The sequence below is a fragment of the Myxine glutinosa genome, chromosome 1, assembly GCF_964187855.1.
Source record: "Myxine glutinosa chromosome 1, kmMyxGlut1.1, whole genome shotgun sequence".
NCBI lineage: Eukaryota > Metazoa > Chordata > Myxini > Myxiniformes > Myxinidae > Myxine > Myxine glutinosa.
Genome location: NC_136261.1, coordinates 407,394,324 through 407,412,070, shown reverse-complemented (window position 1 = coordinate 407,412,070; position 17,747 = coordinate 407,394,324). Strand labels below are relative to the sequence as shown.

The 17,747-nt window shown below is 35.8% G+C and overlaps 1 protein-coding gene across 1 annotated transcript in view; it reads left to right on the top strand.

The window, feature by feature from the left end:
* LOC137417403 (uncharacterized) overlaps positions 1 to 15,863 on the top strand; it is a 54,859-nt gene extending 38,996 nt beyond the window's left edge. The window contains exon 4 of the mRNA XM_068103310.2: positions 13,920 to 15,863. Within this exon, the coding sequence (XP_067959411.1) occupies positions 13,920 to 14,209 (290 nt within the window). The 3' untranslated portion in view covers positions 14,210 to 15,863. The remainder of the gene's footprint in view (positions 1 to 13,919) is intronic.
* Positions 15,864 to 17,747: the final 1,884 nt, after the last annotated feature.

The window sequence follows — 17,747 nt, the reverse complement described above, 5'->3', positions numbered from 1 at the left end:
ATCATTATACATTGACTTCCTTTGACTATAACCAGGGTCTGCGTTTGTTCCTGTTGACATATCAGGAATAAAACCTTCAACAGCTCCCTTACCCATTCTATCACTAAACGAATATAGTGTAAATTTCATCATTTCAGATGTAGCAGAGACATAATCAACCGCTTCAACCTCTTGTGTTCCAATATACAGGCGGACACTGTCAAACATTTTCCAGAAGAAATCATTTACGAGTGTAGCATTAGTATTATTCGCAGCCTTAGTGAATTTAAATTTACACAGCAAGAAACTATCAGCTATATTCAAGTAAGTTTGTTGATTATTTATTTCAAAACTTTTTGTTCCGTTTGAATTCCAGTCTGTTCCTGTTATAGCATTTACCTTAAAATAGTCTTCCTTTTTAGTGGAGTTTGAAATGATAATCGTATCATCCAAATCATAGATACTATCAATCGCTTCCATACTTGTATTTATATAGCATTAAAATCGTTGAAACCCTGACCCAAGTATTTTAATGATTTTTTGTCGTTCTTGTGAAGATAGTTGAGTTTTACCTTTTTTAATTTCTTTGATTGCTTGTAATTTATGAGACTCCTTTTGAGCATCTTTTATACTCTTTATAGCACCCGCAACTGAGCCCACGGCTGAAGCAGTTGAACCAATTAGGTCTTTATGTTTAAGGATGGTTGAACCAATACCCATTAGAGTATCAATTATCCCATCTCCTTTATTTCTAAATTGATGTCCCACACCCCGTGGTCTCTTTGGTTTATAGTATCCTCTCCCAAGAAACATACCTTCACCCTTATAGTATTAGTCTAGTAGGAAGACTAGGTCCCCCTGCACCCCTCGGAGATATACTTCTAATCAGTGTTTCTAGATTGGAAAAAATGTGTAGAAAATGACTAGCTATGGCCCCAAGCTGAAAAAATGTCCCACATACCATTTTTATGCAAATTACTGCTGCAAATTTTATGCAAAATTATGCAAATTTTATGCAAATTTTTGATGAGGAGTAGAGTTGAGGGGTCTTTGAGGGCTTCATCGAGGTGCTCTCGGTTGCAAGACTGGGTCATTCTGAGAAGCACAGCAGGGTCAGAGATCATGATGTTCTCCTCCTCAGTGAATCTCTCCATCAACAGCCTCTCCATTGCCTCACACACTGTTTTGAGGCAAAAGAGGGACTTTGCGTAGGCCTTTCCACTGAGAACACCTTTGAGAGATCCACTTGTTACTAGTTGTGCCTCAAAGAGAATCTCTGCATATCCAGAACCACGCATCTTGTGTCCAGTGAGCATCCCGATGTAGTTCATGGATGTGTGGAAGGGTCCAATCGTTACTACATGACTAGCAAATTCATTTGGCCAGCGCCAGATGATGGGAAGGGCTTTCATGCAGACACCCAGATCAAATGTATTCAGGACCCATCTCTGACCCACCTCAGCAGTTGCTGCCTCGGAACGCTTCAGTAGCTCACGAACAACTGCGTTGTCTGTGATCGGTCTGTGCCTGGTGCCTGCATGGCATGGCAATGGCCTGCAGCCTGTGCCTGGGCTAGGGGGTTTCACCTCTGCAACTGGTTCTCCCCCACCCAGCAAATCAACAGTCGACTACTGCACGCCTATCCACCAACCGATCACAGACAACGCAGTTGTTCGTGAGCTACTGAAGCGTTCCGAGGCAGCAACTGCTGAGGTGGGTCAGAGATGGGTCCTGAATACATTTGATCTGGGTGTCTGCATGAAAGCCCTTCCCATCATCTGGCGCTGGCCAAATGAATTTGCTAGTCATGTAGTAACGATTGGACCCTTCCACACATCCATGAACTACATCGGGATGCTCACTGGACACAAGATGCGTGGTTCTGGATATGCAGAGATTCTCTTTGAGGCACAACTAGTAACAAGTGGATCTCTCAAAGGTGTTCTCAGTGGAAAGGCCTACGCAAAGTCCCTCTTTTGCCTCAAAACAGTGTGTGAGGCAATGGAGAGGCTGTTGATGGAGAGATTCACTGAGGAGGAGAACATCATGATCTCTGACCCTGCTGTGCTTCTCAGAATGACCCAGTCTTGCAACCGAGAGCACCTCGATGAAGCCCTCAAAGACCCCTCAACTCTACTCCTCATCAAAAATTTGCATAAAATTTGCATAATTTTGCATAAAATTTGCAGCAGTAATTTGCATAAAAATGGTATGTGGGACATTTTTTCAGCTTGGGGCCATAGCTAGTCATTTTCTACACATTTTTTCCAATCTAGAAACACTGATTAGAAGTATATCTCCGGGGGGTGCAGGGGGACCTAGTCTTCCTACTAGACTATATGGTGAAAGGAACATCCCATCCCCTGTAATTATTTTATATTTTCCCAACTCGTGTTTTCTCACAATAACCATTATTTATTTATTGAAAAACTTCACGTAGGTGAATTCTGATGGATATAATTTCATCATTAAAGGATATCATACGATTATCTTGGTCGGTTATCCTAAAATTTACTCTGTATATGGTTTTTCCTGACACAGGTAAATAGACAAGATTTTTTGGTTCCATATTAAATTTATAACCAATCGGGGTTGAGTATGCGCTGAATGAAAATATTGTATTTGTTCTTATTCCATCGTTATAAGCACCATCAATCAAATCACAATGAATTAATACTGAATTTATACCGGAGGATATTTGAATGACATTATCACTGTAAAACGTTCCGTTAGTTTCAATCTTTTTAGAAGAGAACCCCAATAGCTCTCTGAACGAATTTTCAATCGTGAAATCAACTTTATAATTATTTTTAAGTTTAATAGTTGATTTTGAAGTGTGTTTTTGAATATCTATTACAATATTTTTTGGTTCATCACCTTTTTCTTTCATAAGGCGAGAGACTTCTGAAGATATTTGAGAAATCTCGTAAGCACCGGGTGAAACGGTTATAGTTTTATATCCACTTCCTGGATTATAACTAAACTTGTTGTTTTTCTCTGTGATATTAAAAAGGGTATTGTAAGTCTCCATTGACAACAAAGAAGCCTCATATTCTTTTTTGGGGTCAAGTTGTAGTGGGTAAGGGAATGAAGCTGTGTAATCACTCGTTGTGAAATTAAAACTAAGAATTGTGCTTCTCATCTTATTTAATATCTAATAAAATATCTTTGTATTGACATTTATTAATTATTTTCATATTCATCAACTGATCTAAAATGGCGGATGCTTCATTAAAACAATTGTTGTTTCCAGCCTTCTTACTACCTAACAACAATAATAACCTATTAACTAATTGTGATGGGTCATTTGGAAGAAAACTAACACCCGAACCAAGCTTACTTAAAGCATCAATAATATGTTTCTCCTTCTCATTCTTCTTACTTTTACCAGCAACAGAAACTCCATAATCAAGTGCGTTTAGCAACTCAATATACTCTCTATCTTCCTCTCTTTCCATATCAAGCGGTTCATCAAAATAAGGTGAATTAGAATGTCCATCTTTTGTTAGAAGAAACATTAATCTTGGGGTTAATTCAACATTTGGTTGGTCAGAACTTAAGAACACCAATTTATCATTAAATATCAATAACTTTTCTTTCACAAGATGGAACTGTGCTGGTTCTTCTGTTGGAATGAGACCTGCTCTGGTTTTTGAACCCTTCAAATATTCATTGTTTTGAAGAGCTTCTACAATATAATTGGAAAGTTTATTTACCTTCTCAAGATGTCGAAATAATCCTTCATCATCATATTCTAATTCTCCAAGTTCTTGCTCTGTCATTTGACTAAAATCTTTGAGCATTTGAAATTTTTTTGGAGTAAATTCTACCATGGGAACTGTAGGTGAAATCGTTTGTTGAGTTTTTAAAAGTGGTTTAAAAAATTTCTCTTGTTTTCTTTCAAAGGCTTCTTCACCAGTTAGTTTCTGTCTCCTTTTCTTCTTTATGTCTTCCTGTTGCTTTACAACTTTTGAAACCAACTCTTGATGTTCTTTAAACTTTCTTACTCTTTCTTCGGTATTCATTTTCTGTATTTATTTATTGAAAAATATCATTTAGTATCTCATCTTGTTTCACAACAATATATTTATATTTTCCAATCGTGTGTTTCATATTATTTTCAAATTCCTTCTTACTACGTAATGTAGAACAATTATCTCTCCAAAAATTATTTGTATCTATTGAATTTAACTTAAATAAAATAAAAGTATTAGCATTGTTTCTTATTGAGCGCCGAGGGAGTTGAAAATATGACTGACTAAGATAAATACAATTACAAGAAGAATGTCTCCCTCTTGTATAGTAGCTATCCATTACTGTTTGGTTTCTCTCATTAACACAATCATCAAAGATAACGAGGTTCTTTTTTGATTTATCTAAATCTTGAGGTGAAGGTATATCATCCGTATTATCACTGAGAATACAAGTTATGGGTTTTGGTTTTGATTTTGATTTCTGTGTATCACAAAATAATTGTATTATATCATCAATATTATAATCATTTAGTTTGTTTTGAAGTTTAAATAAACCGATAATGTCTTCCTTTTTAAGACCCGCATTAAAACCTTGTGAGAGTAGTTGATACTCAGGTTGAAAACTTGACTTTGTAAAAATTATTAAATTATCATAATCTAAAAAATTAGGACTAAGGAGCATCTTTAAAAGTAAACAGGTTTTTCCACATCCGCTTGAACCGACTATTAGACATCTCAATGAATTTGGAAGATTTTTATGGTTATTAAATTTTATCTTATTTTCCCAAACAGGTAAAAAATCATTCATTTATATATTTGGAAAACAAGTCATCTAACTTTTTTTGAGTTTTTTGAGAAACTCTATATTTTATCCTGAGTTCAGGTTTAATTTCAAAATAATCCATTATTTTGTTTATATAGTATCTTGTATTAACATTTCCATTAAAATTATTTTGAATAATAAATATCATTAAACCCTTATGCATTTCCTTAATACAAATAGTCTCTTCCCTTGTAAGAAATGGTGTATTATCACCATAATACTTAACATTCATCTCTATTATTAATCTTGTAAAGTAATTCATTTTTGGTTCTAATTTAAAAGAGTTATATATTTTTCTATATTTTTTATTATCATTAATTAGAAGATAATCACAGAAAATACATTGTTTATATGCTTCTGATTCTGTATTAAGCCCCACTCTACCACAAGCCAGACAATTCTCAAATATATCATATGGAGAGTCTGGAAATTCTAAATATCCTTCAGAATTTATCATATTTATAAAGTAAAATTATACTTAAAACAAAGTGTCTTTTTTAGAGGCTTTTTTAAAGATGAAACTGTGCTTAAAGTAAAACACCTTTGAGCTTTTCAACTCGTTTTATGTATATAACTTTACTTAAACTAAACGCAAATTTATTAGCTAATAAATACAATGTTTCAAAACACAAAAGACAAATTTCAATCAATCTCTACTTCGGTGGAAGATATAGAAAAATATGTCAAAGATGTTAAATTGAACAAAGATAAATATGGAAATTTTTGGATTAAACCCATAATGGAGAATAACATGTGTCCTTTTATTAAATTTATGGGACAAGCTATGTTAATTAATAACTCTATTAAAGTAAATTTGACAAAAGTTTCTCCACTACTACTAACAATTTACTCAAAGCTTGAAAAGGTCATTGATAAAGAAGCTTTGAAAATGAATGATAAGACCATCAACGATTCTAGAGGAAACATTTGTATATTCTTTAATAGACCCAAAGATGTGGGTGAAATTAATAATATGAATATTAGTGGTGAACTATCATTCCGTACTCTGATTATTAGAGATTATTTGAAAATAACATTTAATGTAAAAAATATTGTGGTTATTAGTTCTAATGAAAGAAAATATATAGATATTGATGGAAGTTTAATGGTATGTAAATGAGTGATATTAACAGTCAATACTCTGAGAGTTATTATACTGAGAGTCTAGGATCTGAAGATAGTTATGATACTAATAGTTTGTGTTCAAATGATAGTTATGAGAGTAGCTTTATTGATGACTCAGATCGTGAAATTGAAATTGATGAACTAGAGTATCTAAACTTTCTGGCTAATACATAGACGCTTTACTTTAAGTAAAGTTATATACATAAAACGTGTTGAAAAGCTCAAAGGTGTTTTACTTTAAGTAAAGTTATATACATAAAACGAGTTGAAAAGCTCAAAGGTGTTTTACTTTAAGTAAAGTTATATACATAAAACGAGTTGAAAAGCTCAAAGGTATTTTACTTTAAGTAAAGTTATATACATAAAACGAGTTGAAAAACTCAAAGGTGTTTTACTTTAAGTAAAGTTATATACATAAAACGAGTTGAAAAGCTCAAAGGTGTTTTACTTTAAGTAAAGTTATATACATAAAACGAGTTGAAAAGCTCAAAGGTGTTTTACTTTAAGTAAAGTTATATACATAAAACGAGTTGAAAAGCTCAAAGGTGTTTTACTTTAAGCACAGTTTCATCTTTTAAAAAGCCTCTAAAAAAGGCACTTTGTTTTAAGTATAATTTTACTATATAAATAAATATGATCAAAGCAACGTATTGCGATGTTTGTGAACAAGAATATAAACAATACAAAAGACACCTTAAAACTAACAAACACACATTTAATCTACTTCACCTACTATCTCCTATTCAGAAGGAAACAAAACACTGTTCTGCATGTAATAAAAATATCCTCAAGAAAGGCTTCGAAATACATCTTAAAACAATTCTACATTTATCAAATTTTATCACAACTAAAAACTCTGATGGCGCATTCAAAGAACATATTAAAATAAGTCTTTAACTTCAAACCTCCTGAACCAGAGTCTATAGTTGATGCTGTAGAAATAGTTAAACCTGCTGTTCAAACGTTGATTGAAAAAACACTAAAAGAAATGAAACCACTTAAATTTTATATGGGAGTAAAATTAGAAATGACAAAGGACGAAGGAGTTATAGATACACCATACATGAGAACTGAGCCACACTTTATATCTTCATATCAAGATTTTAAAACATCAGGAGTCTATGATGAACTTATTAAACAAGAGCAAGATGTGGATAATTCAATCGTAGGAAGTGGATTCAATATAGGAAAAATTATTTACATAGATATTCATATTCTTAAATCAGATCCTCTAAAAGCTTCTTCCTACATTGATTTACCCAGTGTTATCAAAAATAGAAAAGCAGTTATCAATATCAAAAATAAAGACAATAAATGTTTTCTCTGGTCTATTCTAGCACACTTACATCCTCCACATTTTCATGATGAAAGAGTATCTCATTATAAAAAATATGAGAATACATTAAATACGAAAGATCTAAAGTTTCCGATGGCTTTAAATGATATTCCTAAATTTGAAAAGATAAATAATTTATCAGTTAATGTTTATGGTCTAACAGAAACAAACAGCATTCAGGTTTTAAAGCTTTCTGACAATTGTAAACAAACTCATATTAATCTTCTATATTTTAATTCAGAGGAAAATTCACATTATACATACATTAAAGATATTGCTAAATTAATAAAACCACAAGTATGTAAAAGAACAAATAAAATATATATTTGTTTGCGTTGTCTTAACTTCTTCCATACACAAGAAAGATTAGATAAACATTCAAATTATTGTGGTGAACATAAATCAACGGTAATCAATATGCCTAAAGAAGGCTCAAATATCACATTCAAAGATGAAAAGAAAAAGATCAAACATCCATTTGTTATATATGCTGATTTTGAAAGTATTCTAGAAAAAATAGATACTGCTTCTCCAGATCCAAAAGATTCATACACAAATAAATATCAAAAACATACTCCTTGCGGTTTTTGTTATTATATCAAATCATCCGTTGGTGATAAATATAACAAGTTAGAGGAGTATAGAGGCTCAAATACCCCAGAGGAGTTTGTGAAACGACTAGAAAAAGACTGTGTCCGATTAACCAAGATAATGAGAGAAACTAATAAACCAATGTCCTTGACAAGTGAACAGAAAAGGGAATTTAGAAAAAACAATGTTTGTCATATTTGTGAGGAAAAAATTGGTGAAGGTCTAAAGGTTAGAGATCATTGTCATCTCACTGGTAAATATAGAGGTCCGGCTCATCAAAGTTGTAATATTAATTATCAACTCCCCTCTTTCATTCCTGTCTTTCTTCATAACAATGCTCATTATGATACGCATCTATTTATTAATGAACTTTCAAAGACATCTGGACACATTTCAGCAATTCCTAACACAGATCAGAAATACATTTCATTCACAAAAACAATTCACACATCTCCTATTACTCATATCAGATTTCTTGATACATTTAAATTCATGGCAAGTCCATTGGCTAACTTGGTTCAAAATCTAAAAGAGTTTCCATGTCTTTCAGAGTATTTTTCAGATAAAGATTTTCTAACACAAAAGGGAATTTACCCCTATGACTATATGGACTCATTTGAGAGATTCAATGAAACACAACTTCCTTTAAAAGAAAATTTCGATAACAAATTAAACAACAGTCATATATCTGATAAAGATTATGTACACGCACAAAATGTTTGGGAAAAATATAACATCAAGAATCTTGGTGAGTATCACGATTTGTATCTCAAAACTGATGTGCTTTTATTGGCCGATGTATTTGAAGCCTTTAGATCTGTTTGTCGCACTGGATATGGATTGGATCCTGCTCACTACTACACAGCACCTGGATTGGCTTGGAGCGCGATGTTGAAAATGACAAAACAAGATTTGGATTTGATAACCGATGTCGATATGCTTTTGATGATTGAAAAGGCAAAAAGAGGTGGAATTTCACAAGTATGCTCGAGCAGATACGCAAAAGCAAATAACAAATATCTTCCAAATTATGATTCAACGAAAGAGAGTTCTTACTTGATGTACTATGACGCAAACAACTTGTATGGTTGGGCAATGTCTCAAGCTCTTCCTTATGGGAAACTAAGATGGGTAAAGGAAAAAGACTACACAAAGGTTTTACAAGATGTATGTATCTCTACACAAAAACAATTGGATGATTCAAAGGTTGGTTATTATTTTGAGGTCGATTTAAAATATCCTGAAGAACTTCATATCAAACATAAAGATCTTCCATTTGCTTGTGAGAAAGAAAGTCCAAAGAAAGAATGGTTGAGTGATTATCAACGATCGTTTGATATAGGTGAATCAACAAAAAAATTACTTACTACATTATATAACAAGAAAAATTATGTACTACACCAAAGAAATTTGCGACAATATTTATCAAAAGGTCTAAGAGTAGAGAAGATCCACAGGGTTCTAAAGTTCAATCAAAGTCATTGGTTAAAGGGGTACATTGATTTTAATACACAAAGAAGAACAGAGTCAAAAACAGATTTTGAGAAAGACTTTTATAAATTGATGAATAATGCGGTCTTTGGTAAGACCATGGAGAATGTGAGGAAAAGACAAAATATCAGACTAGCAACATCTTGGGAACAAGCATCAAAATTAATTAATAGACCGAGTTTTACTAGAGCTGAGGTCTTTACTGAGAACTTTTGTGCGATCCATTTGGTTAAAGAGAGTATTGAAATGGACAAACCTATTTACATTGGAACATCAATTCTTGACTTGTCAAAGTCATTAATGTATGATTACTTTTATATTAATCTAAAATCAAAGTATAAGGATAATGTGTCATTGTTGTATATGGATACTGATAGTTTTATTTTGAAAATTAATACTGATGATGTTTATTCAGACATGAAAAAGGACATTAATATCTATGATACAAGTAATTACAGTCCAGAGAGTGAGTTGTTCTCTTCTAAAAATAAAAAGGTGATTGGAAAGTTCAAGGATGAATTGGGAGGAAATGTTATGAGTGAATTTGTGGGATTGAGGTCGAAGGCTTATGCTTATAAATACATTGTGAATAACGTTGAAAAGACTGATAAGAAGTTAAAAGGTGTAAAGAAAAATGTCATTAAAGAAACAATAAACTTTAAGGATTATTATAACTGTTTAACAACAAAGAAAGAAGAGTTTAGAAAGATTAATGGAATAAGAAGTTATAAACATCAATTATATTCAGAAGAGGTGAATAAGAAAGCATTGGGGGCTTTTGATGATAAGAGGTTTATTTTAGAAAATGGAATTGATAGTCTCCCTTATGGTTATATAAGTATATAAATGATAAGATATATAAGTGATAAGATATATAAGTGATAAGATATATAAGTGATAAGATATATGTGATAAGATATATGTGATAAGATATATAAGTGATAAGGTATATATATAAGTGATAAGTTAAAAAGGGGGTTAGGGATTTTAACGGGCTACCGCCACCTTTTTTACTATTATATAAATGATAGAACCAAGTATCAACCAGACTAAAGAGTGGAGGTGTAATCAACCTTGGTATATAAATGGAAAACATAACGAATGTGAAAAATATCAGATTCAAGAGGTTGAGAGAATCACTGGTCAGAAGGTTCTCAAGACGGATAAACGTATTCATTTGTTAAGTGGGGTAATGGAGGGCGGGAAGAAAAATATATTAGAGTGGAGTGAGAACTTTAATGGTTATCAATCGGATAATAAATATTATAATTTTAAAATGGTATGTGGGAGAGGAGGAGGTCAAACAAGAACCCTCCGTGAAACATACCACTTTATACTTTCACAACAAAAGGTTAAGGAACCTGTATACTTTATAAATATACTTGATGGGGATGAGTTCTATAGGAGAATGGAACTCTTTAAAAAGTTAGAAAGAGATAATATATTTATAGGCTCATTAGTAGAGTGGTCTAAGGAACTACATTAAGGGAGTAGTGGGGGGAATAGGGTAAAAATTACATGGAAGTGAGAATGATCATAGGTTCATAAGGCTAGAAGGATTATAGGTTCATAAAGGAAGAAAATCATAGGTTCATAAGGCTAGAAGGATTATAGGTTCATAAGGTGAGAAGGATTATAGGTTCATAGAGGCCTAGAGGGAGACATAGAGGTGTTTATGGTTTTTGAAAAAGACAGGGGGGTAAATGACATTAGATAGGGATTTCCCATGTTAAACGGAGGTGTCCCAGAAGCAACATTTATCATCTACTGCCATGTCTCAATTTTTTCTGTTCAGTACTTTCGGAGATATAGCGGTGCAAATTTTTTCGGTTTTTCCAAGATGGCGGCCGAACCACGTGACTGATGACGTCATCATTAACATATTTTATTCCCCATGGAGAGTTCTTTGCAATGAGCCATGTCTCAATTTTTTCTGTTCAGCACTTTTGGAGATATGGAGGTGCTAGGAGGTGCAAGTAACAAACAGACAAACAAACGAACAGATCAACATACTTGCCGGAATCTTTTCCGGCAATTAATAACAAGAAGACGTCATGCAGAGCATGATACTTGCAATATCCTCCCCCCACCCCCAAAAAAGGTTGCCATTGATCCATCAAATGATCTGTATCATCAAGATTAAAAATTATGATCTTGATCAAAACTCACATCAATAGGATGAAATGTGATGATTTTTCAGATGAAAATGGATGATTTTAGAAGTTTGACCTTGAGTTGACCTTTGACCTTTTGACCTCAAAAATATTTGGTTTCCCAATTCAGTGAGGCACGATGCAAATGCTGGTAAATCTTCAAGTCAATCGGATGAAAATTGATGATTTTGGAAGTTTGACCTTGTGTTGACCCTTGACCTTTTGACCTCAAAAATACTTGGTTTCCCAATTTAGTGACTCGATGTGCAAATGCTGTTCCATTTACAAGTCAACAGGATGAAAATCGAGTTATTTCAGATGAAAATTGATGATTTTGGAAGTTCAGTTGACCTTTGTGATAGTTGCGATGCAAGCTGAAAGGGTTTTTTTGATTTATTGATTAATCAATTAATCGATTAATTATTCGATTTATGACTTAATTGTTTCTTTTTTAAATTACAGATTCGAATGAAACTGTTGGTTTCGGTATCCCATTAGCAAATTTATTAATAGTTTAGTCATTTTACCATTATTATTTATTTGTTTTCATTATTAATCACTTACTTATTTTCTTTCTCATCTGGGCAATATCTCAGGCACCTTTTGAGCTAGGAAGCTGAAATTTGGACATGACAGTGACCAATTGATATGGCTATAAAGGATATTTTTGATTGATTGATTAATCACTTCATCGATTTATCATTTATTGATTAATCAATCAATTATTTTTCCGATTAATTTACTTATCTTACTGTAATTCACCAAATTATTTTGGTGTTGGGCTAGCGGCTAGGGTGCCGGCTTAGGATCCTAGGATCCTGGGTTCGAATCCCGGTCGATCGCTGAATTAACGCCAGGGGGGTTGACTCAGCCTGTCATCCTTCCGAGGTCGGCTAATTGAGTACCAGTTCACTGGTAATTCCCTGTTTGTCGTTAAAGGCGGCAAAAAAGGTTGGCGTCAGGAAGGGCATCCGGCCGTAAAACATTGCTTCAAAAAGGGGACCAAAAAACAACAACAACCACGGTTCCCGAAAAAGGCCAACCCCCGCTTCGCGGGGAAAAATGGCCTCTAAAGGTGGTTTACTGTAATTCACCAAATGTCCGTCCGTCTGTCTGTCCGTACATTTGAAGGTACCGCAAAAACGGCTGAACTGATCGCAACGATGTTTTGGGTGGGTAATCCTGGGATCCCCTAGAGTAAAATAGGCTATATTGTTTTTCCAATTTCAGCTTTGGCCTCCAGCATTTTCCGGTTTGGCCTCCCGCATAACATTATTTTCCCGGGTGCTGCGCAAACGGCTGCACTGATCGCTGCACGGCTGCACCGATCGGAATCAGTGACCTCGGACATAGACCTTTTATAAGGACATGGGATGAATGCCTGCTTGAGAAAATGCCAACCCCCACCCCGCCATCACAGTTGTCTCTCCAACTCACAATCCCACGAGATATGCGGAAAGGACAACCCAAAACCAATTATCTTCTTTTTGATTTGTATATAAACATCATTAAAAGTAAATAATGACCTCGGCCAAAGTTCAAATGATGTGGGTTTAATCTCTACATGAGAGAATTCCACATAGCTATTTGGGTGGTGTGTAAGCCAACAGATCGCTGTCTCCATCGATCTTGCCGAGGCCGTAACACCTATCGGCTCAAAATCCTTTAACCGTTGACTTGGTAGTTTTTACAATGAAGGAAACATTAACAATGTTGTTAAAAGTTTATTTTGTGATTAATTTGTGATTGGAGTTATGCTGTTTGGAATGGAAAAAGAGATATCGAGTTCAAGTGAATGACTACATGCCGTGATGGTTTCTACTTTCTGAACGTGAACTTCTCGGATTGCCATATACAGATTTGCCACGGTCCCACGATCGATGTTTCTATACGTGAACGCACCCGTTTGTTTGCGAACGGGTACGTTTTTCAAGGAAGTCCTTCACAAACTTGCTGTCCATGTCTGATGTGCGACTGAAGGTGCTACAGGAATGTGGAATTTATAGGCTTCATGCTTGGCATTCGCCGTATCTGCATTGCCTGTTTGCTTCTGGCCTCCCACCCATGTGTAGCACGGGTACCTCACTAGTTTAATTAATTTTCAAAAAGTTACAGCTTCGAATGAAACACTGGTGGCTGAGGTATGCTATTACCCAATTGATTAAGAAATTGTTTTATGATTTCTTTTTATTGATTTTAATTACACAATTGATCAATCAATTGTTGTACACCTCTCACTCCCAATTCCGTTTCTATGTGTTGCACGGTGGTATCGCTGGGTGCCGAAGGCCCTGCGGCAATGCCGGTTGCTGGAGGATGTTATTTATTTATTTGGCATGGGGTCGGTGTACTTTGAATGTATCTGTACTTGTTTTCTACTGTGGCTTCTCTGAAATCGCTGAATGAGAATTAATAAGTTTGTGTGTGTTGTGTGTACAATCTTTCAGGACAACCTGTAGATCTCATCAAGAAGGTCCCTTTCACAATCAACCCGTACAGCCTCAATACCTGGACTGACGTTCAGAAGAAAAAGACAATGATTCACCCGGTCTACCTTAAAAGGAAGTATGAATGTAGTTATTGTGCTTATTCTTCTCGTAAAAGCCATGTAATTAGACACATTCGGACTCACACGGGGGAGAAGCCATTCGTCTGTGACGTATGCGGAAGGAAATTCACTCGCCTGTACTCCTGTCAGACACATGTGGCTAAAAAGCATTCGACTCTACAACAATGAAGAGGAAGCTTTCGGTTTCCAAAAGTATGAAAGTTGAAATGTACAAATGTAGTCGCTGTCTGTAGTTGTGAAGACAAGCAATTGCACTTTAGACACACAAACCTACTTGGGAGAAGAGATAAAATGCTGGTACGAGAAAGAAAAACAAAATAATAGAGCAACAAGCGATGAAGAAGAAGAATGAAACAAAAGATGAAAAGCACCCACTATCAGCTTCGAAAAGATCTAAAGAACTAAACATACGAGGACATCAAACGTTCAATGAAGAAGTTTTTAGAAATCGATAAGAATAACTTCCTACATTGCTACATAAACTCGGACATGGAGTAGTTGAAACCAAATACCAGAAGATACCGTAATGAAGGAACACTAATGGAAGCTGTTTGAGTTTCTGGTAAGATCTCAAGAGTGTTCGGAAACATCGCAACGTTGTCTCTGAAATGAAAGATGAGCAAGGACAGATACCTTCGGCCATAGGTGAGGTTTTTTCCCCCGACTCCGACTCCCATGGGGGAGATTACTACTACTTCGGGATGCTGTTTATCTGCAGTTTTGTGGAAAGCGATTTTAGCTGTCATCTTCATTTTCAGGATCCTGAAACGATCTGCCCACTTCCACACATCATGGTTGCCCTTCATAGCTGATGTAATATGTGAATCTGAGATCGTGAGCTGTGTGACCTTCAAAGAAGGAACCTTCAAAAAGACCAAACCACTTGCTACACATGCAGTGCAGCCAGGATTTTGTAATTTGTTCAAGGCACTGGAAATAATTTGCCCCATCTTCATGAAGCACACCTTGGGATCATATTCATGTCTTTGAACAACAAGTGTTGGCCATCGACGGATGCACACACGTTGATGCCAATGGAACATTAACTAGGATGAGAGTTTATAGCTGGGTCGGGGTTAGAACCCGACATCTCAGAGGCCTAAGCTGTTCAGAGGCCCAGTATGTTCATCGTTTCCAAACTGCACAACTGAGGCCACAACACCAGATCAAACGACAAGTGCTCTTCTTTATCCTGTATTTATTTTAGCAGTTTGAACGATCACACTCCTCGCTCGTCACTTGTTCAGTTTTGCAGAAAAATGTTTCGAAAGGCTTTCGTTTGTGACGGCACAATAAATATGTTGTTTATGCAAAAGCAAAGTAACAGATTTTTGTTTTGTTTTATTTAACCCTTTGTTTCTGCTATAAGAAACAGCTACATGCTGCTTACTACATGTTGATGGGACTTCTCAGTGCATGGTGATGTTTGACACAATTTGTTACAGACTGCGTTCCCAGGATATCAACGCCTCATGGTGAGACACGAGAATTCCCAAACATTCCATATTTATCTCATGGTTGTGAATAAAGGGTCGAATGTTGCCTTTCAAAAATGGATTTGTTTATCACACGAATTGCAACAATTATTCTTGATGAGCAAATGCCACCCATCCCTTCACTGATGGGAATACTAAGAGAGAGTGAGAGACAGAGAGGGTTTGGAGAGCGAGGAGAGGAGGATAGGAGAGAGAGAGAGAGAGAGAGAGAGACAGAGACAGAGACAGAGAGGAGAGAGAGAGAGAGAGAGAGAGAGAGAGAGAGAGAGAGAGAGAGAGAGAGAGAGAGAGAGAGAGAGAAAGAAAGAAAGAGAGAGTGTGTGTGTGTGTGTGAGTCAGGGGAGAGATTGGAGAGAGTGGAAGGGTGGGGAGCGAGGAAGGAGGGAGAGTGATGAATTTGTGGAGACCAAAGTGGGGTGTTGAGGGGTGTGGGGGGGTCGGCAACACCTCCCCACATGTCGCTATACACTCCAGGAGGGGTGGGAGCGAGGGAAAGAGAAGAGGAGGGGAGGGAGAGAGAGGAGGGGTGGGGGAGTGGAAGGAAGGGGGGAGATAGGGTGGAAGAGCGAGGAAGGGGAGGGAGAGTAACGCCTTGAAAATTGAGTGACATTTTTCAGAGTAAATTAATAAAAATGTGATTGAAATTTTTCTGATTCTCTCTTTAACTCGAAATTAATTTGTCCCGTTGTTTTACTCATTCTAATCCTCTTGTTATGTGAATCATTCTTTTAATTTGATCTTTCATTAAAATTAGTTTGTCTTCCTTACTCCGGAGATTTCCCCACTGAGAACCGAGTGGCCATGGGAGCCTTCACGGCGATCCCGCTGTTTAATTATATTTGGTACGCTCAATCAAGTTACACTTTCGGCACATTCATTAATCTTTTCTTCACTCAAGTTAATTGACCGAACAATAGAAAAATTAAGTTTAACGCTCTGGAAATTTCACATTTTCTTGTGTAAATATGGAGAAGGAGGGAGCACACACAGCCTTACTTAAATGAAATACGCTTAGTTGTAACAATCACTACCTTCTTAAAATTGTCAGATTTCACCACTTATTCAGTACACAAGCTCCGATCCTCAAATCAGAAGACAGATTTTGATTATATACTTTAATTAGTCCGTGATAATACATTGTGGGTCCAAGGCAAGGCATTTTTGAACAGGCAGAAACAAAATGGCGGCTTAAGACCCCTACGAGGTGAAAGCAGGCTAACCAAGGGTAAGCATTTTTTGGTTTTTCATGATAAGCACCCTGTTAATTATCTTCAAAAGGGGTATTTAAATTTACCCAAATACCCAGTTTTCATTGATGCACTCACTTTGAGTTTCCTTTACTTGGTATGAACGTAAACTTTTGGGCTCATTAGTTTCATGGTTTTGAAGTTATGGGGAAAAACACACACACACAGACAAACAAACAAACACACACACACACTGAAACAAACACACACACACACACACACACACTGAAACAAACACACACACACACACACACACACACACACACACACTGAAACAAACACACACACACACACACACACACACACGCACACTGACAAACGCACACTGACAAACACACACCACACACACACACACACACACACACACACACACACACACACACCCTGACAAATGACAAACACACACACACACACAGACAAACACACTACACACACACACACACACACACACACTACACACCACAGAGCCTCCCCCCCATCCCTCCTGCCCCCTTCCCCCACACACATATACATTCATTAGTATCGTTTGATTTCTTGATGAGAACATTGTGCCATACTGTAAGTATCCCATCCCTCAACTAAGCAGACATCAGCAGCTGATCTGGAAATATTTAGATACTGGTCTGATAAATGGAACATGTCCTTAAATCCTGGAAAATCTCACCATCTCTCCAGATGGATTGTAAAACAAACACACCCATCTAGTTCCTTGCTCATCTACTGTAGTCCAGTCAATCTAACAAATTTTATGGCTCAACCCACCACTAATTGCAACATAATTTTTTTCACCGCGATGCATTTCAGAAATGTCCCCTTAGCACAATACTAAAAGTATACCAAAATATATTCGGTGTAAAGGTGTCAAATTTGAATAATATGCAAATTAGCTGCCGCTATTGAAAAAAATACAGAATTTTCACTGTAACTTTGTATCTAAGCATCCAATCAGAGCAAATGAAGTGT